At 43.3% G+C, this 26427-nt stretch overlaps 1 protein-coding gene across 2 annotated transcripts in view; it reads right to left on the bottom strand.

Annotated features, from left to right (window-relative positions):
• TGFBR3 (transforming growth factor beta receptor 3) overlaps positions 1-26427 on the bottom strand; it is a 199313-nt gene that overhangs the window by 46891 nt on the left and 125995 nt on the right. For both annotated transcript variants that reach the window (XM_052636917.1, XM_052636918.1), the window contains exon 5: positions 4168-4351. In XM_052636917.1, coding sequence (XP_052492877.1) covers positions 4168-4351 — 184 coding nt within the window. The remainder of the gene's footprint in view (positions 1-4167; positions 4352-26427) is intronic.

Raw genomic sequence — 26427 nt, 5'->3', positions numbered from 1 at the left:
TTTGCTATTTCAATTAATAGAAGAACCAGAAACCTAATTAACTCTCTGGCCTATGCTGTAGAATTAATCATTTCTTCATATTTCTTCCTCAGAGTCATTTATACTCTAAAGACTGTTCGAGTGAGGGCAGATTTCCACTCTTTCTCGTAATCTTGACACAGACAGCAAACGTTTATATGGCACTTTACAGTTTGCAAGGTGCTTTCACAAACATTATCTCATTGTGCTGAGGGCTGTTCATCACCTCCACCAGGGAAAGTGATGCACTTACGAAGAGTCCTAAGATACTCGCCCAAGAGCACATGCTGCTTACACAGCACCATGGCTGATGGGATTTCCATCAAGTGGTTTAAATGTTTAAACAGAACTTGAAACTGCTGGCAGTGTGACAGCTGGGACCAGTGTCAAGGAAGTTCTAGGTGCAGCAAGCTTTTTTCAGAAGGGGTAATTAATCAGAGACCTGGCACTTTAATGAAACAGACTTCTGTCTTTTTCATTTAATGGACAGGATGCCAGGGTTCAAATTCATATGCAAGTCTCACTTAGGAGTGAGGCCTCAGCCCAGGAGTTCCCCAGATTGGGTTGATACTGCCCACCCAACTGCGCAACGTCCCTGTGCTAAAGTCTACAACACGCATTGTGGCATTCTGGCTCCAGGCACCAGGGCATCCCCAGTGTCACCCCCAGACCAGGGGGGCTGGGGGAGTTCACGGGGCCCCTGCTTAAAGGTTCACTTCAAGAAAGTGTTGGCTGTGCATTCTGTATTCTTCCCTAAAGACCCCCTTAAAGAGGCCCAGGCTCTGCTGACTCTGGCTGCTGGAGCAGCACCCCCCCGACATCTGCTAAGGATTTTGCCAGATGAGCAGATGAGGAATGCACGCCCTGCAGCTGCAGCCCTGCGAGTGCCTCCCCCAGATCACAGGACAGAAAGTGACACTGGGGTGGCAAGGCTGCAACTTCATCAAGCGTCAGAAGATGGAGGCATGGGCCAGGGACAGGCCCGTCTGGAACTCGAGAGACAAGGACCCCCTCCTGGGACTCTGGCCTGTATTCCCGGTTCACAGATGAGCCTGGGGTGCATCTGGCACATATACAGTAGGCACGTGGCATAGGTTTTCGGAATTAACAAATACTGGTGTGAGATTTGAGACAAGCAACAAAAAGCTCACCCACACTGTGACCCTCCAAAGCCACCAGGAAAGGTTTAATTGTTTAAAAGTTGCTGCTATTAAGGGCTTAAGTCCCAGATGCCATTGTCACTAAGTTGAGTAAGCTGATCACTTTTTGTTGTGTGTGCATGCATGTATGTGGGGTTTTTTTTTGCCCCCAAATGACCTTCCGCATGCCTGGCATCAAAACTTATACCAACTGCCAAGCAGAGAGGAAACCACACAGGGGAATCCCCGGGTAGAAACCTGGCAAGTGTGGGGGAGGGGGGAAGTCACATGCTTATTTGTATTTTAGGAAAGGATTGACAAACCACTGTGAGAGCTAGAATAACATACTCGAAGAACCTGAGAGGTAATGTAAAGACCTCATTTTCCTGCTATGGAAACTGAGGCTCTGGTGGTAGGTAAATCAGAATGTTGCCTGAAGCCTCGCAGATAATAAGCCCAGCTGGGATAAGAACGGAAAGCCCTCAGTTCTTCCACTCTAAGCAGATAGGTCAGAGCAGTAGTTCTCAAACTTTACCAAGTAATAGAAGCACCATAGGCTTCTCAGGTAGTACAGTGGTAAAGAATCCACCTGCAGTGCTGGAGACACAGGAGACGGAGGTTCGATCCCTGGGTCAGGAAGATCCCCTGGAGGAGGAAATGGCAACACTCCAGTGTTTCTGCTGGGAAAATCCCATGGACAGAGGAGGCTGGCAGGCTTCAATCCATAGGGTTGTGAAGAATCAGACACAACTGAGTGACTGAGCACTCAGAATTACTCTAGAGTGCCTGCTAAAACACAGATGGCTGGACCCTACCACCAGAGTTTTTAAGTCAGTTGGTCTGGGGTGGGCCTGAGAACCAGCATTTCTAAAAGCTCCCAGGTGATGAGGATGCTGCTGGGATAGGGACCACACTTGGTATAGAATAAGAAGAGGCCCATGGCCTAGGATCCCTAACTCAGCTGGGTAGAGACAGGTCAGGTTCTGGGAAACCAGCGGATGAGGTCTGCTCAGCAGAGTCTAATCCATGGTGATAGACAACAGTGCCTTGTGGTCCACCAACCTAGCCAAGGACCCTCACTTCCCCAGCTGCTCCTCTCCATGGTATGGGCCAGTGATTTACACCTGACTGGTGTCTGGAGTCAAGTTCTAGTATTTCCAAAGGTGTTGACAAGAAATTAAAGTTTTACTGGGCAGGACACAAGGTCCTTAAAGTTCTTCCCTGATCCAGTCTGCAGCCTTGGGGAAATCAATGCATTCTTGTGCACTGAAGCTCATGCCCCTCTTAAGAGAACAGAATAGAACCCACCTTCTACATGTTACCATAACACATGTTGTCATTCTAACAAATTCCAGGGAAGTAGTCAATATCCAGTCAATATGCACTAGAATTCTGCTTCAAAAAGAGACAGTGGTCAGGGCTTAGAACCTTTATTAAAAGAGATTTTTTGTTTGTTTTGTCCCAATGGGGCTTGACCTCTATGATTAGCGACCTGAATACCATGAGAGTTTAATAACAAACTCCAAATTTTGAAACTTGCTCTCCTTTAAACTCCTCCTCCCTCTATTCAACTACACAAGCCTTTTCATCTAGGTAACCTACTTTTATGTTTGTTGTCCAGTCGCTAAGCCATGTCTGACTCCTTGGGACTACACGCACTGCAGCATGCCAGGCTCCTCTCTCCTAGAGTCTGCTCAGATTCATGTCTACTGAGTCAGTGATACTGTCTAACCATCTTCTCCTCTGCTTCTCTATTCTCTTTTCGCCTTCAATCTTTCCCATCATCTCACTGGGCTAAGACTTAAAATGCACCATCAGGCAATAAGCATTAGACTCAAAGGTCTGAAACCTGAGTTTGAGTTCTAGTTTTGTCATTTGCTAATAACAATGTGGATTTGAGCAAGTTAGCTTAACCCTCCACTGACCCCTCTGCAAAATGGTCAAAATAATGGTTTCCTCCTAGGATTACTGGCAGGGCTAAATGAGGGTGCATGTAGAAATCCCCTGATACGGCCTCTGCGCACAGCACACACTCAACATCACTGTCCTGAATCTATCAAACATCCCAGATCTGGAAAAGAGCTGGGGACGAGCATTCAATAACTCACTCACGCTTCCACACAGTCGATGATAGAGGAGACAACTGCTAGAGAATTCAGAAGAAAGCAGATGGACCCAGAGGGCCTGAAACGCCATTTTTACACAATCACCTGACTGTAACAAGGGCCCATTCACAAGAGTTGTTATTTCTAGTAACTTATTTGGGAGTTCCAAATATACTCAACTAAAAATAATGATAAAGAAGTTATTTGAGAAATAATATGCTTTCAAAATTGAATCACCAGATATTTATATCCCTCTGCAAGGCAAGGAAATTAAAATAGGCCATTTCTTTTCAAGGCTAAACAGCTCCTTTCTCCAATAATTTGTCCTTGTAACAAGCATTCGTATTAAAAATACATTCAAACACTCTTCCTCTGCTATTGTCCAAAATTTAACTGATGTCTCCAGGCTTCAAATGCCCCTGGCTATGCCCCAGTAGTTCTCAAACTTGAAGACTCACAGATAATAAGCCCAGGCTATGCCCCAACACTGACACTGGCTTTAAATGTTTGCAGAATAACAGGTGGGAGGAAGCTCTAACTGCTGACTCACCATGCTAACTCTCCTTGCACTCCATCAGTTAGCCCTTCCTTTCCCACACCTCAGCTTGTCAGCTTCCACTCACTTCTGACTTCTGTGCCTGGGTGTCTTCTAAATTCTACCTAACAACTTCCTCCTCTCTCAACCAGGCTACTCCCCACTTCTCCCCCTTTACCAGGCCTATCTCCTCAGAAGGAAAAAGGGAAGGAGAGGATGTGGTGGGGAGCGGGCCCCAGCGATCCCTCAGGTCCCTGCCAGCTCCAACAATCTGTAATTCTCTGATTCCTTGCCCTAGCCACCTGGTCTCCGAAAAGAAAACAACTGACTGTCATAAATCAGTCATTAATTGAGACCACACAGAATTTACCTTCCCCCACTTTAATATAAATGTTTCTTGCTATCTTGAGTTCAGTGAATGAAGTGACCGCTCCATATTCCTTTCGGGCCCAATTTAACAGATGTTCGTTTCCATGGGGGAAGCTCCTTTCTTCTGTTTCTGCTGACAAGGAGAAGTTTCTTGATGAAAAATGGACCAGAGAACCTTCAGACACCTAGAAGAAACAGAGTTGCATATTTAATGTGGTGCAATCACCTGCAGCTAAATCATTATCAGAAAAAGCTCCTGTCAGACAATTAATAAATATCCGTCAATCTAACTCTTCCTTTTCTTACACAATGGCAACAGCTTTCTTCAGCAGCTCATTCAAGAAATAATCCCAAGCCTACCTTCTTCCAGGTAATGACAAAACTGCAAACAATGCAGGACGGCCCTTTGAACTTTTAAAGAACTTTGTGACGAGACCACAGAGTGCTTTGTGAGGAATCATAAGACTTCTCAGCGCTATTTTCCAGATATCTAAATTGAAGGCCAACCTTTCAGATAATGTATTTCAAGTCCAATAGGAAGCCTTGGTGAGTGTTTCCATGGACTTGTAACGGATCAGTAAAAGTGATTCCAAAGGCTTGACTTCGATGTCCACATCTTCCATAGCTGCAGCTTCTGCCAAGAGTCACCACCGCGGGAACACAGCAAGAGTCCCTTTGGTTTACTGGCTCCTGAGCCCTGAGATAAAATGCGACCAGAGCTGGCCGGTCTTCTACCACTCTACACTACTTCCTCGCAGTGCGATGAATGTGTATTACAGTTTATTTTGTAAGACCCCCAAATTCCCATAGATAATGGAGTCAAGAGGCCGTTAGACTGATCCTCATAAAATGTCTGGGATGATTTATGCAAGACCCAATATTTGCTTGGATGTATTTAGACCACTGCTGACCTAGCATATCACGGTATATATAATTAACACAGACAAAGGGGGAAAATTATCATCTAGCTGCTACACTATAATTAAATTCAGTTGCTGGTGAAAGTATGCATGTCATCTTTATTGTCCAGCAACTGATTTTATCAGTGTCAGGGTGGAACCTCAAAATGTGAGCAAAAAGGCTCAAAACCTCCCAAGCCACAGAACTATAAACGTTTTGTATTGAATTTCACATTAACAACAGAACTACCATGTGATCTAGCAATTCCACTTCTGGATATTTATCTGAAGAAAATGAAAACACTAACTTGAAAAGATATATGAACCATGCAGCATTATTTACAATAGCCAAGATATGGAAATGACCTAAAACGTTCACTGATGAATGAATAAAGATGTGGTATATATACACGATGGAATATTTTCAGCCATGAAAAAGAATAAAATCTTGCCATTTGCAACAGCATGAATGGACCTCAAGGACATTATGCTAAGTGAAATAAGTCAGATGGAGAAAGACAAATGCCAAATGATCTCACTTATATATGGAATCTGAAAACAAAACAAAAATCCAGATTCACAGATACTAAGAACAGACTGGTGGTCGCCAGAGGTGGGAGATAGGGGATGAGTGAGATGGGTGAAAGGGGTCAAAAGGTACAAACTTTGGGATTTCCCTGGTGGTTCAGTGGTTAAGAGTCTGCCTTGCAGTGCAGGGGACACGAATTCCATCCCTGACTGGGGAACTGAGATCCTATAGGCAGTGAAACAACTAAGCCCGAGCATCACAACTAGAGAGCCCACGTACTGCAACGGAAGATCCCAACTGCCACAACTAAGACCCAGTGCAGCCAAATAATAAATAAAATAATTTTAAAATGCATATGTATATAAAAGGTACAAACTTCATGTTATTAAAAAATATGTTATGGGGATTTAATGTACAGCATAGTGACTATGGTTAGTAACATTTATTACATATTTGAAAATTGCTAAAGACCATGGATATTAAAAGTTCTCACTATAAGAGAAAAACTTCTCTACATATGGTGACCGATGTTAACTAGACTTATTGTGATGACCATTTTACAATACATACAAATATTAAAGATTATGTGGAACACCTAAAACTAGTATAATGTTATATTATCAATTATACTTCAATAAAAAATGTTTTCATGTTAACTATCATCAACAACAAAAAGCAAGCAGTTTCTGCAGTGGTTACAGCCAGACTAAAAGCAAGTTGAGGGCAGAGATCATGCTTATGGCTCTACCCTTTCCAGCAGTGTTTTCAACCTCAACACACATACAAAATAGTTGTTGTTGTTGTGTTTAGTCATTCAGTTGTGTCTGGCCGAACATGACTTTGCCACCCCATGGACTATATAGCCTTCTAGGCTCCTCTGTCCATGGGATTTCCCAGGCAAGAATACTGGAGTGGGTTGCCATGTCTTCCTCCAGGGGATCTTCCTGACCCAGGGACAGAACCCTTGTCTCTTGCTTGGCAGGCAGATTCTTTACCACTGAGCCACCTGGGAAGCCCCATATAAAATACTTCTTACCCTTAAATACTGTGCTAGGCATTAATATTTTCTCAACTATATATACTTATTGGAGAAGGAAATGGCAACTCACTCCAGTGTTCTTGCCTGGAGAATCCCAGGGACGGGGGAGCCTGGTGGGCTGCCGTCTATCGGGTCTCACAGAGTCGGACAGAACTGAAGCGACTTAGCAGCAGCAGATATACTTATACTTTTTAAATGCTAGCAAAGCAGTACTTCACCCCATTGACTCCATCACCGACTCATGCTGTGGTCTCCCTCTTGGCTGAAAACCAGAAGCATCTGAGGAGTTTCTAAATATCCTGAGACCCAGGCCACTCCCTCAGTCAACTAGAATTTGGGAGTGGGAGCCAGGCATCAGCATTTTTTAAAGCTTCCTCAACAATTTCAATGTTCAACCACAGTTGAAAAGCCTGGCCTTAATGGGTACTGAGTGATCCACAGTTTGAAAAGCCCATCATGGGCACCTCACAGCCTCCTCTACACCAGTGGTTCTTACCAGGGGTTATTCTGCCCATCAGGGAACATGTGGCAACATCTGAAAACAGTTTTGATTGTCACAAACAGGAGGGAAGAGCTACTGGCATCTAGTGAATAGAGGCCAGGGACGCTGCTAAACATCCTAAAATGCACAGGATGGCCCCCATGACAAAGAATTATCCTAAACTTCAACAGCACCACAACTGAGAAATCCTGGCCTATGCTTTGGACTGACTGAATGTTATTGCTACTCAAAGAGCTACTGGATTCTCAAATCGGATCTCCAAACTGACAGCTCTTTCTATCCTAAAAACTGGGCTGCTATGCACTTTACAAAGAATAATAAAAACTTTCTGGTTTGTATTGGCTCAGGAAACCCAGAACTAATCACTAAGAAGCTGGGTGTAAACTATGACCACCTATAACAGTGACCACTCATTACACCTACTATGTATCAGGCACTATAGAGCGCTACCAAATGTGGCAATGACATTTGCTACACGTCCCAATGCCAGTTATAAACAAAACCAGTGGGAGCACACTTAGCTCTGACCTTGTTTTGACATCGCCTGCATAAGAAAAAGCTCCTGAGCCATCTACCTGCCAACAATAACCATGCCAACCTATTCATAAATCCTCTGAAGCTTAGCTACTCATCAACACTGAACTTCAGACAATGCTTATCTGATTTTCTGACTTAAGCACTGTAGTAAAATCCTCTTTTCACTGAAAAGCACTTGCACTAAAAAGTCACTTTTATCAAGGCTGTCACCGCAAAAACCCACAGCAGTGCAGAGGCCTTTGTCCCACTGCCAGCGCAGTTCTGAATGTTTAGGCAAGCCTCCCTGGATGTTCCGTTCTTTCCTTTTTTCTCATTCATGTTACAACCAGAAAATAAAACACTAGGGCTTTAAATTATGTTATGCAGAGAGTACATTTCTTCAGAGTGGAAGGTGGGATAGATCACCCTGGTGCATTCCAGAGGCAAGAATGTGAGCAGTGTAAATAAGAGAAGAAATGGGGAGCAACCTGGGAATGTATCCTGAAGTCATTAAACGCAATGCCATCGTGGAGCTGACTCCTCGAGAAGGAGGAGCGCCCTTCACTCACCATCTGCCCCACTCATCTGGCTTCTCCAGGGCCAGCAGCAGCACAGATCACACACTCAGGGCTGAGGAATTTGGAAAAGGAGTCAACTGCCACTCCTCAGGCAAATTCCAACGAGAAGAAAGCAAAGCTGCCAGGGGCAGTGAAGCGTCCCTGACTGCAGGTCAGTGGAAATTTTCTGCCGTAGCAAGGGGTTAGTCAGCGCTCCTCCTGACCACCCATTCTCTGACTTGACACAGCAGCTCACACACAAAGGCCTCCCCTGAGCCCCACCGAGTTTTACAAGGTATGGTTATTTTCACCTGATCTTCAGGATGACCTCTGATGTAAGCTACTCCAATTTCCACAGAGAGAACCTCAGAGAAGCTAAAGGCCTACCCAAGGTCAGAGAATCAGCAACCAGGCCGGATCAAAACAGGCGACTTCTCACTCCTGGTCACAGCTGGCCCTGCCTGCATCCTTCCAGAAAGCAGACTTCACTGGCTCTCAGAGCAGGAGATGTCCCTTCTTACTTATAGTTGCCTGTAAGATTTGCCTTCCACCCACTTGTCTGAGCTGGGCTTTCCAAACCAAAGAATCCCTTCTTCTTTCTTCCATGAGACGAACCTTCAAATGTTTGTAGCTATCACTCAACCCTGACCACCACTTCACTTCTTGAGGGCAACAGTCCCAACCCCCTGGACTCCTCCCTAGATACCACGGTTGTCATATCTTCATCAGCAGAGTCTCTGGAATGTGGTGCCTGGGACGAGACCCAGGGTTTGGGGTGTGGTCTGATGAGAGTACTGTGAAGGTTAGCTTCAGGTGTCAGTGTGATTGGGCTACAGGGTGCCAGTTATTCGGTCAAACATTATTATGGGCATTTCTGCGAGGGTGTTTTGGATGAGATTAACATTTCTTTTTCATTTAGTTAATTTATTTTTGGCTGTGCTGGGTCTTCGTTGCTGCATGTGGACTCTAGCTGCAGCAATCAGGGGCTACTATTTGTTGTGGTACACAGGCTTCTTGTTAGGGCGGCTTCTCTTGTTGCAGAGCACAGGCCCTTGCAGTTGTGGTTCTCAGGCTCAGCAGCTGCAGCTCACAGGGCAGGCTCAGTATTTGCAGCACATGGGCTTAGTTGCCCCAGGGCATATGGAATCTTCCCAAACCAGGGATCAAATCCATGTCCCCTGCCCTGGTAGGAGAATTCCCAACCATCTGACTACCAGGGAAGTCCACAATTAACACTTAGATCAGTAGACCAACTAAAACAAATTGCCCTTCCCAATTGGTATGGGCCTCACCCAATCAGTTGAAGGCCTAAATGGAGCAAAAGGCTGACCCTTCCCCTGAGTAAGAGAGAATTCTCCAGCTGACAGCCTTTGAATTGGGACATCAGCTCTTCCTGGGCCTACAGCAGTCTGCTGTCCTTTTAGCAGTCCGCTGTCCTTCAGTATCAAACTGAGAAGCTGAGTCTGCAGAATTTGTAGCCTCCATAATCACGTGAGTCAATTCTTTACGAAATATCTTTCTATGGATGCCACATGAGGCCCAAGATCACTGAACCCTATATCAGGTGAACCCTACTATAATCTCATATCCATTCACTTATGCTTTAAACAAACATCCAACAAATATTTATTGAGAGCCAAGCATTGTTCGAAGTGCTGGGAATATAGTGGAGAAGGCAACAGACAAAATTCCCTGCTTTGTGAAGCTTACAGTCTAGCAAGGAAGTCAGAGGAACAAAATAAACAATTAAAATACATGTTAACAAGTGTGAAGGAATGATATAAATTGAGAGAAGAGAAGAGGGGCACTCTACTTTTAAGTGTAAAATCTGACTGAGAAAGTCACTGGGCAGGTCAAGAACTGAAGGAGATGACAGAGGCAGCCATGTGGACATCAGGGGAAGGGTGCCGGGGAGGAGCCAGCAGCAAGTGCATAGGTCTGGCACAGAAAAGAGACAGCAAGGAGGCGGGCATGGCTGGAGCACAGGGGTGAGATAGAGATGAGTAGGAGTAAAGTCAGAGAGGCCACAGGGGAGACCAGCAGGTCCAACACAGACCACTGAAAAGGACTGTAGTGTTTAGTCTGGGTGAGATGGGCCGCCACTGAGGATTCATGAAAACATCTAACAAGTCACGCTGGCTGCTGTGGCCAGTCTAGACTGAAGCGGAACAAGGAGCAGGAGACTAGTACTAGACTTCTGGAATAATCCAGGGAAGAAAGAACGGCAGCTCACACCAGGGAGGTGGAGATAGGAATAACAGTACCTCAAGCCTCAGGTCTTGATTTTATCAGCTCAAGGCTCTTCTCCTCCTTCCCCTACACTGGTGTATCTTAATATAAATCAAAGTCTTTAGACTCATTTCAATTCCATAGAGACCATATAAAAATCTATTCTGTTGATGTCAAAAATCTCTAAACTTCATGTGTGTGCCATCTCCACACTTGTCTAAATCCCTGAGATGCTGAACCAGACAAGGCTGAGGTCTGTTGACTTGCAGGCACGTTCTCACGCTGACCTGAGCACATGCAACAGAACTTGCAGGGGCCCAGGCTGTTTTCCAGGGCTTCCCCAGTGGGGCAGTGGTAAAGAATCCACCTGCAGTGCAGAAGCTGAAGGAGATGTGGGTTTGATCCCTGGGTTGGGAACAGCCCCTGGAGGATGGCATGGCAACCCACTCCAGTATTCTTGCCTGGAGAATCCCATGGACAGAGGAGCCTGGTGGGCTACAGTCCATGGGGTTGCAAAGAGTCAAGACACCACTGAAGTGACTTAGCACGCCTGCAGGCTGTTCACCAACTACAAAGTGATCTCATGGAATAGTCCTCATCTTGTTTGCAAGGGCGTCATCCTAGGACCCCTCAAGAGCTCTCCTGAAATAAAGACATGACAGGCCAGTGCCACTCCTCTACCGGTCAGCACTCCAGTCCCTGCCTGATCTCCCTAGAGTGGAGTCCTTGCTAGAGTCTGGTTTGGGCTAAAGTTTATGGAAGAAAAGAGATGTAAAGAGAATAGCAAAAAAAAAAAGAGAGCGAGAGGGGAAAATATTATGTTTCTAACATGAGGAGGGGTTACAATCACTATTACAAGGATAATTACTACATGACTGAATATGGAATTGTTTTAAAAAATGTTAAGAGCAAGGGTTTTACATTTGGATAAAATGGCAGAAACTTTTCAAGGCAATTCATTCCATCCTCCACCTTATTTGCAGGTCCTTGCCCTGCTACCCACGCCACTGCTGGCTCTTACATCTCAACCAACGTCCCATCTCAACCATTACAGTAACCTCCTGCTGTGTAAGCTGCCAATCTCTTTCTAAAAAGTAAAACACATAATGATGGAGAATAGCATCTAAGCATTTTAACTGGCACATGATTAGAGAGGGCTTCTGCTCACCCCACTTCCCAGAACTCCCCCAAGCACCTGCCCTGTGAAATCACTCACAGTGGCACAACACATCATGCTACTTAAAATCTCCTGGGTCTTTATACATTCTTCTCCCCACCTGGCTTGCTCATCCCCTACCCCGTGCTCACCTTGTAACTGCTCCTTGTCCTCCACAGGTAGCACCTTCTCTGTAAAACCTCTCAGACTCCTTTCTCTCCTGGAGATGGAGCTGCCGTTTGCACACCACGAGCCCAGCCCCTCTCACATGAACTGCTACCATTTACCAGCAAACCTGCTGCCATGCCACCTGACAAACATCATGAGAGCCAAGAAAGCACCCAGCTCGTTCTAAATCATCTCCTAGGCCTGGCAAGGTGCTTGGCACAAAGTAGAGACTCAGTAACCACTTGCTGAATGAAAGCTCAATGGTGTTACAGGAAAGGCTAAGCCATAATATCTTTATTCTTACAAACCTTGCTTTCCTCACTGCCCAGGAAATGATCTTTTGCCAGGCTTTGAAACTAGTATTTGATTTTTCACCTACTAACTCCCCTAAAAACCAATTATTAAATCATTTAGTAGTTCTGTGCCTTCCTGCACAAACCACTGAACTTTTCTCCTGCTTACTAATTAAAACCCAGTCCTCTGACATTCCAACATGACAAACGTTTTCCTGTGGGAACGAACAGAGCCCCAAGCTCGGAGAATCCTGAACCTTAGCAAGTGTCCATTGAAGGGACAAACATGAAGCACTGGACTGCCCAACAGGCCCCAGGCTTTGAAATGCACTGAACCACCCCCTCTCGTGACTGCTCTTCCCTACTGAAACCATGCGCACCATTTGTATTTTAAATTCTGATTATGCTACCAGACTTTTTTTTAAAAGAACATTACTCTCTCTGCCAGTGCTGGGAGTTTTATTACAAGAACTTACGGCTAGGCAACAAGAGCCAAGTTTGTTATTTTTTCTGGATCAGATTCAACAACCTTGTCCAAAGAGCAAGAAAAAAAGCAAAAGAGGCAACCAGCCCTTTTGTTTCCACACCTGTGTTTAAGCTTTAACTCTTAAAGTCCTAAGCAGACCCTCTGAAGCCTCAAGATGGATCTCTCCAGGCCCAGTGAAGGGAAGCAATGCTGGTTAATGGGTGTAGACGCTGTTTTCCTGGAACTGGGGCTCCTCATCTTAGCCCTTATCTCAGCACATCAGCTGACTCAGAGGTCTGGCGGTTGCCTCACAGTCTCTCTCTGGCCTCCCCCAAGCTGCTGTGATCTCTTCAGTGTGGAGGGAGACAGAATCGTTGCTGAGGATAACACCATATTTTAAGTCCTCACTTAGTCCTACCTGCCCTCTCCCACCTCATCCATGCTCCCAGGTGAAAATGCAGGCTGCGCTTAACTGCCCGGGTGGCAGTTAAGTTTTCTCTTAAGTTTCCGCCTTCATGTCTACTCACATTACCTTCTCAATGTGGCTTATATAAAATTACAATCCAACCACCCCGCAACCCCAACTCTAGCACCCAAACCTGAGTTACATATTCTTATTTCTAGAATATAATATAGTCAGCTTCTAAACTACCGTGTAATTTACTTATATATTATGCCTATAGCCCATCTCCTCCCACTAGTATGTAAGCTCCTTCAGAGGCTGGGATTTTAGACTGCTTTGCTTATAGGCATATCCAAAGCACAGTGTTGGATATAAAAAAGACACTCAATAACTATTTGATGAAAGCATGAATCTGAAGTCCTATTAACTGGCAGCGGCTGCCTAAATAAAGCTCTATGCTGGAAAGTATTCTGAGGTCATATTTAGGAGCAGGGGAGAGACGGGAAAGAGTGCCATGGTCAATTTTGTGTCTGCCAGGTCAGGCCCTCCTTGCTCTACAGCTGTTCAGTACAGTAGCCACTAGCCATTGAGAGCCTGAAATGTATGTAATTAATTGATCAGTGTCATAAATGTAAAATACACACCAGATTTTGAAGATATAGTAAAACCAGTGATAAGAAGATGTCTCAGAATTCCCTGGTGGTACAGTGGATAAGAATCTGCCTGCCACGGGTTCCATTCCTGGTCAGGAAAGATTACACATGCCAAGAAGCAGCTAAGCCTGTAAGCCACTACTACTGACCCCGACGGTCGCCAGCTATTGAAGCCTGCATGCCCTAGAGCCTGCATTCTGCAACTACAGAAATCACCGCAATGAGAAGCCCACGCACCACAATGAAGAGGCGCCCTGGCTCGCCACAACTAGAGAGAACGGCAGCAATGAAGACGCAGTGCAACACAGTCTAATTAATTAATTTTTTAAAAAAGGAAGACATCCACCTCTTTCAGAAGTGTGATCCTCAAACTTACGTATCACCGTGGAAGTATGTTAACATGCAGATTCTGGGGTGGAGTGGGCATGTAGGGTCCAGGAGACTGCTTTATAATCATCTGCCTGCCACCCCATGATGGCCAGGCATACTTGAGGATCACTGTTCTAGGCCATAGATAAAAACATTATGTAATCTTTGTAAAGCATGAATAGGATTACTTGGAGAACAAGCAAGAATTTTCTCCTGCACACTAGTTTTTAAAAAAGCCAAGAGCGATAGTGTAAAGCAAGTCATTTTGGGAGTCATCTTCTTATATATCAAAAAAGATACAAATGAGCCCTGTGAAATGAGGAACTATAGCTCCCCCATGATAAAGAAATGCCTGCTGAAATGTCAGAGGAAAATCTGTTTCAAGAATCAATCAATCATTCTTTCTCTGTGTGTGTCACACACACACACACACACACACACACACACACACACACGTGTGTGCGCGCACCCAATAGCTGGTCCATTTGGAGCTTGAGTTATCACTTGGGTGAGTGCCTGCTATGCTATTCAGGTTACAGCTGCATGAGGCTGCTCTAACGCACATACCCAACTTCATACATTTACATGACTTTGGCATTGCTGAAAGTGCAGCACTTGCACAATCAGGGTCAGCTCCTCTCTCTCTCCTGACCTGCCTTACACCCAGTCTTTACTACTCCTATTCCTTTTTCCTGACACTTGCACCAACACATCTCTTTCTGGAGATGCCTGCTTAACAGAACAGAAGAAGTAAAATAAGGAAAACAAATAAAGCAAAGGAAAATACACGGTCATTTCAGAAACACCTACCATGCCAAGAATGTGTTAGTTCAATTCTAGGGGGGAGAAAAAGACTTATGGTAAAGTAGGAGAGGCATCTCTCTAGAGTTTAGGTTTTTGCATAAGTAAGATCTATGCAGATCTGATCTGCCCTAGAACTCATAAGAGTGCCCACACTCTTATGAGGAGATGGTGCTTTGATGTATTTCATGCACCAAGTCCAGCAAAAACAAACTTACATAAAGTGCTGGAACAGTACTGAAACATTTACCTCCCAAAAGAGGACAGAACCCTACATTCTGAAAGAGGAAAATCACACTTTCTCCCTACCCCAATTCCTGGTAGGACTGTGCTTGCCTATTTCCTCCTGTCATATGATTTGAAACCTGTTTTCTATTAATCATATATCATAACTTTGTGTTTTTTTCAGTTTTTTTTTTAAAGAAATAATAACTTCCATGACCATGGAACCTACAAGCATAATTTGCAAGGCTAAATATTCATGAGCCATGTGATTGTGATCTCTGCCAACAGTGCACTCAAGAAACATGAATCCATGTGACCATTTAAAAATTTTTGGATGCTTTAATTTTGTATCCACAACCAGATTACTCTGTCCAACAAAATGACTTAAAACATATTCAACAATTTTCCTCAAAACACTCATGGTGATCATCCTCTGCTTTTAATTTTTATTTCTGTTGAAATATAAAGAACTAAAGGATTGAAAATGCCCTCTGTTTTTAATGCCCTACATATTTACACATGTCCAAGAGGAAAGCTCTGAATGCTACCCAAAGAATAGAAACATGCACAAACTTGAACATGAGCCAGTACAAAAGCAATACTCTAATCTCCCATGGAAATGTTACAAAAATGAGAGTATATATGAATACGCACATACACAAAGACAAGAAAAATAACTCACTGATTCTGAAAGACGAACTCAGTCCCCACAGGTTACCAAATTAATGAAGTGCAAGCTGCTTTATCATATAGAGTTTTCCAAAGTAAAGCCCCAGGCCACACAGGGATCCTCGATGACCTTATAAAATCATCTCTCAAGACTCTTTATATTTACCCTTTCCCATCTTCCAATATAGCATGATGTTAGAAGGAGTGTGACCCAAAATTTAAAGTGTATTTATCATCTAGAGTGTTTTCCAGGAAGTAAACAAAATGCTGGCATCATTATCAGTCCTTGCCATGATCCACAATACACTGTGGCCCATCAAATATGCTTCTGGGAAATTCCTCACTAAGAAGGATTCATTCTTCTATTTTTCTTTTAAGTTATATCCAATCTGCCAACGCAGGTTCAAGGGCACAAACTGAATTTTTCAAACACCTGACTCCAAACAGGCACCTATAATTCCCTCTACAGAGTTTTTCTTTATCAAGACAGGACAATCTAAGTTAGAAACAAGGAAACTAGGGTTCAAAGAAGTTAAAGAATACACCTGGGGCACAAAGTTGGTAGAAAGCAGGGTTGACAAAAAAACCAAACACCTCTCTTCCCACTCTAGAGCTCTTTCTACTCCACCTCCATTGAGTAGTAGCTACTAAGCTCAAGAAATCAGTAAAGTAAGGTAGAGAGGAGCTCCCTGGGCTCCCATCAATAGAACACTGGGAGAGAAAATCATAAAAGCAATTACAGGTCACTCAGTGCACATTTCATAGATTCTGAATCCTCACATCTGACAACTCTGTTGTCAGAGTTCCTACTGAGAGGTTAGGTGAAGCCCCAGCTTACAGAAATTTAGCAAGGGACAAGTGCATGCTCAAACTGCATCTGCAGAACTCCAAAAACTACAATAGAAACCCAGGTGTGTACAAGAGTGACAAAGGAAAGCACTGAGGCAGAGCTGGGGATCACGCCTTCTCTGCCTCTTGCACAGTCTCCCTGTCTGGTTATTTCCTTCTCTCTCTGTCCATCTCTCTGTCTCTCTCCCGTTTCCCAGCAGCTGGAGGAGTCGTGCTGGCAGCAGTGGAGGAGAAACAGAATGGAAGGGGCAGATAGAAAATCATAAGGACTGATATGGAAGCGAAAAACGGCTTGGCTGGAAGAAGAGAGATCTGTTATGGTAAACAACAGCGACAAAAACTGCACAGGATCTGAAAATGACTGAATAGAGACTACAGTTGATCTAAGATGACAAGAACATCAGGCTGTAAAAATGTGAAATATAAAAGCCTCTGTGACATTCACTTTTATATGTCAGTTTGGCTTGGCTATAGTCTCCAATTATTCAATCAAACAATAATCTAGATGTGCTGTGAAGGTATTCTGTAGATGTAATTAAAGTCCATAACCAGGTGACTCTAAGTAAGGGACTATTTTAGCTAATCTGTGTGGGTCTGATTCAATCAGTTGAAAGGCCTTCACAGCAGAGCTGAGGCTTCCCTAAGGAAGCAGGCATTCCATCTGTGGACAGCAGCTCCATTCCTGCTGAAGAGTTCCAGCCACCCTACCTGACTGCCGGCCCTATGGATGTCTGCCTTGCTTTGCCTGTGTGCACAGTGGTGCAAGCCAATTTCTTGCAATAAATCTCTCCCCATATATACCTCCTACTGTTTTCCTTTCTGGATAACCCCTGACTGATACAGCTTCTGCAAAGGGCTGATGCAAGCTCCAAGAGAATGGAGCTGCATATTCTGACCCAGAAACCACAGACCTAAGAACACTTTGGGGAAAGGGGTTTCAAAGGGACATGTCCTCGGGTGCCAGGATGGAGTGGGGCCTTCAATCCAAACCACTGGCTGGAGCCCTCTTGAACTTCCTTCAGCTTAGCTTCCAACCAAAGGCAGGCTGCATAGTTTTCCAGTGTAAGGTTCACAGTCTCTGGAGAAGACTAAGGAGATCTCCTATGCCAAAGCTGGGAAGGCTGAACTGAACTTCATTTAACGTCAATGAAGAAATGATCCCCAGAGGGCTAAGGACAGATGCAGATATTAGAGCCGGGCATCCTGGTGGGGTTGACCGAGAGAGACCAAGCGGAGGAACCCACGGACTTAATGTTGCTGGAAAAGTGGTCAAGAAGCAGTTTTTAAGTTGTAACCTGAATGATGTCCCGTAGGAGAGTCACCTTCCTTGTACTATGACTGAGGGACAATGGCGAAGGCGCCAAACAAAGGGGAAAATATCACAGAAAGAAGGGCTCAAAACACCAATAGGGGGGACTTCCCTGGTGGTCTAGCAGTTAAGACTCCCTCTTCCAATGTAGGGGGTGTGGGTTCTGTCCCTGGTTGAGGAGCTAAGATCCCACATGCTTCTGGGCCAAAACACCAAACAATATTGTAACAAATTCAATAAAGACTTTAAAAAAAAAATGGGGGTTGTTTCAATCCCTTTCAGAAGGCTTTGGTACTTTTAAGGTGGCAGCCACTATAACTAACTTCCAGCCACGAGCACCGGTAGCACTATTTCAGAAGCTTCACACAGCATCTGAGAATATTGTTGTTATGTACAGTCAGACACAGTCAGGACAACCTCTTGCAACTAGGTCTTGGGGAAAACCATTTATCCTATGTTTAGCTGCCTCAAATAACTCCAACGACTCTGCCTAAGGAGTCAGAGTGTCCTGTGGTCCTTTTGAGAAACAGTGACTATCAGCTCCTATGGGGAACGCTTACCAAGGACCTCAATGTCTGCAATTCATAAGAGGACCAATGCAACGCCAATGAGCTTTCAAGTCAGCCTCACTAGTACTTCCCAGGAGACAGAGTTCCCCCAACTCATGACATGAAAAAAATATTCTTCAATCTCCCTTAACAAAATATTTGCTTTTTCTACCAAACAGCTCTCCGGAGGCTGCCTACCGCATTCACCAAGGGCACTGGAGATGTAACATTTGATACAATTGCCCAATGCTTGGGAAGGGCAGATTGCTCACATTACCAGATCAGCCTGAAACAGTAAAGCCTTAAAGGACACCATGGGATTCCACACAAAGAAACACTAGCCCTCTCCCACGCAGACATGGCACAGCAAGTCCAGCAGAGGCAGGAAAAGTCTATGTTTGCATGAAGCCTTCAGGACAGGATGTCTTGATCAGGAAGAATACACCCAGGCAAACCTCAGAAGGCCAAGGGGCCACTCACTGGCAGCATTCACCAGCTTTCATACGAGTTAGGGTAAATCCTAGGAAGTCTTTCAAGAACTCTTTCTGGACCAAGATTACTAGCTGAAACTGGACTCTTTCCAATGCTCTTAATTACCTCCGTGACATTTAGGAAGAGCTCTCTCGCCGCAAAAGGGCCAGAAACTCACTCCTAGGAAATATGGTAGTTGACCGCTCCAGTGCATGAAAGGACCAAGCCCCTTATAATTAAGGCTCTTATGGACAAGCCACAAAACCAGGAGATAAGCAGCCTCTGGAACAAAAGTGCCTGGTACAGAACCACTTGGAATATCCCACAGGACACAGTGAGTCATTCCACAAGAGATATTTTTAAAAAAGAAAAAGGAAGAACCAATCTTGAAACATTTAGCTATTTAATCTGCCTTTAAGAGAGAATTTATTTGGGGAAAGACCTCACTGGAAAATTCAAAATGGCGTATCTGGACCCCTAGTATATAGGGGTGACACTTCCAGCTAAGCACTTCTGGTGCTTAGGTCAGCACCCCTAAGCCCTCAACCACACGCTGCTCCAGGGTCAGCCTCACAGAGGGAGCTGCCTTAATTGCACTTGAAATAAGAGGATTCGCACATTCTCCAGTTTTCAGGATCCGCCAGTGGTACTTCCCAGTCTCATAACCATCTTTCCCATCTTACTTGAGGGCAGGCAATCCACCCCATTTCGCTCTGGAGCCTCCACACTTAGCATAGTTCCCAGTGTCCTGCAGGCACTGAAAACTGGGTGTTGGATGAATGAACAAGTAGCTACAGAAACCTCACACCAAGTATGCTAACACCATGTTTTTCTAAAGGTGGGGAGAACTGCCAAACAAGAGAAAGGAGGAAATTCAAAAAGAAAAAAGAAATCATGTCCAGGTTTTTTAACTGCAGCACAGTAGAGAATATAGAAATTTTTTAAAAGTTCCCTCCTCCACAAGCAAACTTGAATGTCTGAGCTATTCAGAGGGTATTTTTGGATGCTCAGGGCTCAATTACACATCACTTGGATTCAAAAGAGGAATTTCTGGACATGCGCTGTGCTACAGGCTGTGCGTGTCCCTTCCTAGAGTAATGCTAAGCACACATCTGGGGCTATTTAACAACTGATTGGAAATTTCGCCTTCTGATTTCCAGTTAAATACTGGGCACAGGAAAACAAATAGCACTTGTTTTTCACTGAGCCTTGTCAGTCATCCAAACTGCCGCGTAGACCAGAGAACTGCCTGTGGTTTGGTGGCAGAGCCCCAACATATTTGGACCTGTTCCCCGCCCCCCCCCCCACCCCCCGCCGTTTAAGTGACAGGGATAAACCAATTTTGGCAACCTTAGCCTGTTTACCCAACCCCCAATCCCCATCAGAAACACAAAACTAGGTTTTAAATATTAAGCATGGTCCTGGTATTAATTTACATTTTTCATTAGGGTTAAATTTTTATTTGTTTTTAATCCAAAGAGCATAGAATTTGGTTTCTCTCATTTATTTCAATTGCCCTGCCCTGATATTTACTTGGATTTGCTGAAGGGGCAATGTTTAGATTACCATTTTCTGTTTCCAGTTAAACTGGGATGTAATATTAGTATGCGGCAGTTGTACTATCATTCTTGGAGAGTTTGAAAACTGGGAGTAACTTCAGAGATTGCCTAGTGCCACCTCCTAACTTTAGAGATGAGGAAACTGAGACCTGGGTAGTTAAGTGGTTTTGTGTAGTGCTTGATGTATAATTAGTCAGTGATGGAACCAAAGATTAGTACTTGGGCCTCCTGACATCCAGGCCAGAGTGTGAACTAGAAACAAAAATCTGAGTTACCTCTGGATAGAACTGACAGATAAAATCAGGACACGTAGTTAAATCTGAATTTCAGACAAACAATGAATAATATTTTGGTGTTAAGTATGCCCCAAATACTGGAAACTCTACCTTTAAGGGGGCCCCTTTGACTCACCACTTTTGTTCAAACACACATATTTACAGGCATTGCTTTCCTGATTTTACTGATAAATGGCTGGAAAAAATAAATCAAAGCACTGTTATCCCAAGAGTGAATGAGGTTGGAAGAAGTTGCTGCTTATCTCTCTCAAGCACCCCAACAAAGAGGAGCCCCCACTTACCACAACTAGAGAAAGCCTGTGTGTGCAGCAATGAAGACCAAGGGCAGCCAAAAATAAATAAATAAAAAACAAAACAAAATAAAGGCTGCAAAGACTCCTGGATTAGACATTTCACGTTACTGGAAACCAGGCATTTGAGAACGTCTGCTTGTTCTAGAGTTCTAAGTCTACAGACCTTGCAGCAGAGAATGCTCAGGTTTGTAATACAAATAAAGCAAGGTTTTTTGTTTTTCTTTTTAAATAAAACTCACAGAATAAAGTAAAATGATTTTAAAGTTGGGTTCACTGATTTTACAACATCATTTTGAAAATAATTCTGTAGCAAGTTTTTTTTTTTCTAACAGCTTTATTAAGATGCAATTCAACCTTATTATAATTCTATTATATAAATTACATAAACAAAATTATACAATTTACCCTTATAATTCATTGAGATATCATAATATTCCTCCTTTTAAACTGTACAAGTCAGTGTTTTAAGTATATTCACAACTGTGGTAATAATCACCATTATCTAATTTCAGAACATTTTTCACCCCAAAGAAACTCCATACCGTTAGTAGCCATTTCCCATCCTCCTCTCCCACTAGCCTCTGGCAACTACTGATTGTCTTTCCATCTCTATGGATTTGCCTGTTTGGGACATTTCATATAAATGGAATTATGCACTGTAGATTTTTGTGTCTGACTTCTTTTATGGAGAAGTAAATGGCAACCCACTCCAGTACTCTTGCCTGGAAAATCCCATGGACAGAGGAGCCTGGTAGGCCCCAGTCCATGGGGTCACAAAGAGTTTCAGACACGACTGAACGACTTCACTTTCAGTTCTTTTATTTATGTTTTCAAGGTTCATCCATATTGTCGTATGTATCAGACTTCATTCCTTTGGTCAAATAATATCTCAGGGTATAGATATACCACTTTTTAACCCTTCACCAGCTGATGGACATTTGGGTTGTTTTCACTTTTTTATTATTACGAATTATGCTGTTATGAACAATTGTAGACAAGTTTTTCCATGCACATATATTTTGCCCAATTGTCTTCCAAAGCACTATTTAATCTTCCCACCAAGGAAGGGTATTCCAATTCCCCTAAATCTTCAACACCACTTGTTATTATCTGCCATTTTTATTAAAGCCATTCTAGCGAACGTCAAGTAGATTCTCATTGTGGTTTTATTTATTTATTTATTGGTTTTCTTTTTTTTCTGTTTATTTATTTTACTTTACAATATTGTATTGGTTTTGCCATACATTGACTTGAATTTGCCATGGGTGTACATGTGCTCCCCATCCTGAATCCCCCTCCCACCTCCCTCCCCATCTCATCCCTCTGGGTCATCCCAGTGCACCAGCCCTGAGCACCCTGTATCATGCATCTTTGCATTTTCCTAATGACAAATGATATTGAGCATCTTTTCACATGTTTATTGGCCATTTGTGTTTTTCTTTGGAGAAATGCCTATTCAAATTATAGCATGTTTTTAAAGATAATCCAGTATTATGACTCTGCTCAATCATTTTTAGCAAACTTAGGTTAAAAGTTTAGACATTTATTGCACTATTTTGTCTTTGATGCAGAAATAATTGCATAAATAAAGATAAGTTTAGATGATCCTTCTAAGAGAGTTTGTACTTGTAGTTTCAACTTGACAGATTGAGAGAGTAGGATTATTTTTATTTTAGGTTGCACTGAAGGATAACTCTAACCGACTCAATCTTCTCTGGGATATCCCTACACCTTGCAAAAGAAAACCTAAAGTCTGTGACAACTCGATCGTGTGTGTGTGTGTGTGTGTGTGTGTGTGTGAGTGACATACTCAAAGATCTACTACTTGACACTCAGCCTGAAATAATCACTCTCAACCACTCCCATTTCTGAGGTAACCAGAACAACCAGATAAAAGAACTGCACTTGCAGAGGAAACTCAATCCCACTTCCTCCCTACCTGACACACTCCCTCTTGCCTACACAGTGGAATCAAGAGGAGGACTGAAAAGATTTGACAGTAGAAAACAGATAACCAGATACCATCTTAAGATGGCATTAAAATATAATGTTTTCAGTCACCCTCGTAGGTGTCTGAGACAGTCTGTGTAAAACAAGATCCTGCTAACTAATTATGAAAGGTTTCCTTTTGTAAATTGGACAGTTATAATAATGCAGACTTGACTACTTAAAAGGTCACCCTGTTTGTAGATGAGTAAATATCACTACTTGAACTTCTCTCACAATCCTGGGCTTCCCCTGAAGCTCAGCTGGAAAAGAATCTGCCTGCAATGCAGGAGACCCCAGTTCAATTCCTGGGTCAGGAAGATCCCCTGGAGAAGAGATAAACTACCCACTCCAGTATTCTTGGGCTTCCCTGGTGGACGGTAAAGAATCCACCTGCAATGTGGGAGACCGGGGTTTGATCCCTGGGTTGGGAAGATCCCCTGGAGGAGGGCATGGCAACCCACTACAGTATTCTTGCCTGAAGAATCCTCATAAACAGAGGAGCCTGGCGGGCTATAGTTCATGGGGTCACAGAAAGTCGGACACAACTGAGCAGCTAAGCACAGCACAATCCTACTTAAAAATAATAACTGTTGGGGAATTTTCTAGCAGTCCAGTGGTTAGGACTTCGTGCTTTCACTGCTGAGGGTGCCCCAATCCCTGATCAGGGAACTAAGCTCTTGCAAGTCACACAATGCAGACAAAACACACACACACACACACACACACAAAACTTTTAAAGTATTATAACTCTAAAGTAAAGACAGCTTTAGGACACTAAAACAAATCCATCAGCAAAGGACATGCACATCTTAGACTGAGAATCATGGGACCTACCCTCTCTCCTCGGCTCCCTTGAGCTCTCCAGGTAACCTGGGAAAAGACACTGAAGGACATGGCTAAGCCTCAGTTTCCAAAGATTCCAGGGACCTTCTGAAGTGTTTGGATGAAACACTTTATGTAAAATAATTTAGTTATCTTATCCCTTACCTCTAACTACAATGAACGAATAAAGGAAACACACCTGCAATTATCTATCCAGATCCCTCTGCCCCAGTGGCTGTCAAGTCATTCATTTCAAGTTACAGAGAACAAGGGAAGGGCTCACCTTGCCTCCTTCCCTTCAGCACCATCTCTGTTAGGGAGAGTTGCCCAGCTTGTGAGAGAACTTGTACCCTTTCATTGTCTAATGATCTAAGAACCCGAATGAACAACAGATGCTCCACCATCTCTTTCAGGTCACGAGGAAATGCACAGATAGAGAAAACCGTTTTCCCTAAAGAAAGCCTGTTGGACAGCAAGGCAGAGTTCAGGTGCCCCAGAATCTGGATCCTTGACTTCTCCCAGTGCTGCCTCCCATGTGTTGGTAATTTGAGTTTCATCACTTGTTCTACAATCTCCTTACATGGGATAAACTCCAGATAGGGCTGATGTTGAATTGTTTACTAAAACCATCTCCTGCGGTTCACTGTTAGTGTGTCATAAGCTGATGGCCAAGAAGCAGTTCTTACCGATGTTAAACAGAATTAAAGCAAATAAATAATAACTAGGCGTAAGACACTTTCCCTTAAAAGTCACAGAGAGGCAGTTTGAAGAAAGAATCCAGAAAGCGATGGCTGCAACTACAATATATGTGACCCCCACTTTCATCTGGATCTACAGCCCAAAGAAACAGGAACTCCTTTCAGTCTGGGGCCAGCCAAGCTAGTTGTTGTTGTTGTTCAGCCACTCAGTCGTTTTGACTCTTTGCGACCCCAAGGACTGCAGCATGCCAGGCCTCCCTGGCCAAGCTAGACATTTCATAATTAGAAATGTAAATTCAACATCCTTCCCAAGTGGTCTTTACTAATGACTAATAATAAATAGCAACAAAAATGGTAGTAATGTTTATGAAATTATCCATGCCAGGTCCCATACTAAACATTTCACATGTAATTGCATTTAATCAAGAGAACAACCTCATGATGTAGTGACTATTATCACTCCCAAATTACAACTGAGGAAAGTTAAGCTTAGAGAAATTAAACACTTTCCCCTTGTTACTGCTTAGATTCAAACCAGTGTAGGCAAAAGTCCTTGCTCATAACCTGCCCAATGTAGTAGCTCCCGAAATTGAGCTCCTGAAATGGTTAGGGTGCTTAAGGTATTGTATTTCTGACTTTACTTCATTTAAATAGACCTACACAGCTAGTACCTACAGAATTGGACAGCGCAACTCTGCACAATAAGGGCAAAATGAGTATAGGGTTTTATAGTAATGACCGTTACACAAATGCCTTTAACTATAGGAGACTGACAGTGCTTTTGAGTATGAAGGGAGCCAATTTAGAATAAGTGCTTGTAGAGTTAAGTCCTTTCTGGATTTGAATCTCAACTCTGTCAGTAACTAGCCAAGTGATCTGGGTCACTACTTAACCTCTCTAAATCTTAGTTCCTCATCTGGAAATGCATCTGTAAATATCCCCATCATCATGGGGTTATTGTGAGAATTAAATAAGAGAAAACATTAGAGCACTTATGCAATATCTGGAACATACTAAGTGCTAAATAAATGTGCCGATAACAATAAGGTGTGTATGCATGTGTGTGCGCTCATTTGTGTCTGATTCTTTGCAACACCGTGGACTTCTTTGTCCAAGGAATTCTCCAGGCAAGAATACTGGAGTGGGTTGCCATTTCCTCCTCCATGGGATCTTTCCAACCCAGGGACTGAACCTATGTCTCTTGTGTCTCTTACACTGGCAGGCGGATTTTTTACCACTGAGCCACCTGGGAAGCCCAATAACAACTAATTTTGACTTTTGGCCTTTTAAATTTAGAAGTAATGAGAGTTTAAATTCTCAGAAAAGGCTATAATTTAACTTACTAGTAACTCCTATCTTGTAAATGTACTTTGGGGTTTAAAATGTTCACATTTACAAAGTTGCAAATATAGTACAAAGAACTCATGTATACTCTTTAACTAGATTCACCAGTTTTCAATATCTTGCCATATTTGCTTTATATTCTATCTATATATGAATTTTTCTCTGAACTATTTGGCCCTTTAACCCTTAATGCTTAAGTGTATTATGTCTACTAAGAAGGATATGCTCTTGAATAAGAAAAGTACTATTATAAAATTCATGAAATACAACACTGATACTTTAATCTATAGGCTCAATTTCAGTTCCTCCTGTTGTCACCATAACGTTCCTCACAGTGACAGTGCCAGTCCTTACCCAGGGATCCCAGATGTCTTTTTAGCCTCCTTCAATCTGGAATGGCTCTTCAACCTTTCTTCGATAACCAACATTTTTGCAAAGGACAGGCCAGTTACTCTATAGAACGTGACCCAATTTAGTTTTCTTCAGCATTTGCTCATGATTAGACTCAGTTTATATGGATTTTGGCTAGAATAATAACTAGTAAGACTATGTAAATATACTGTTCCTCAAATACCCTCCACCACCACTGGATTCAGCATCTATTGATGA

Source organism: Budorcas taxicolor, chromosome 3 (assembly GCF_023091745.1).
Source record: "Budorcas taxicolor isolate Tak-1 chromosome 3, Takin1.1, whole genome shotgun sequence".
NCBI classification, from domain to species: Eukaryota; Metazoa; Chordata; class Mammalia; order Artiodactyla; family Bovidae; genus Budorcas; species Budorcas taxicolor.
Note: the sequence above shows the minus strand (reverse complement) of the source record. Positions and strands in the feature narration are given on the sequence as shown.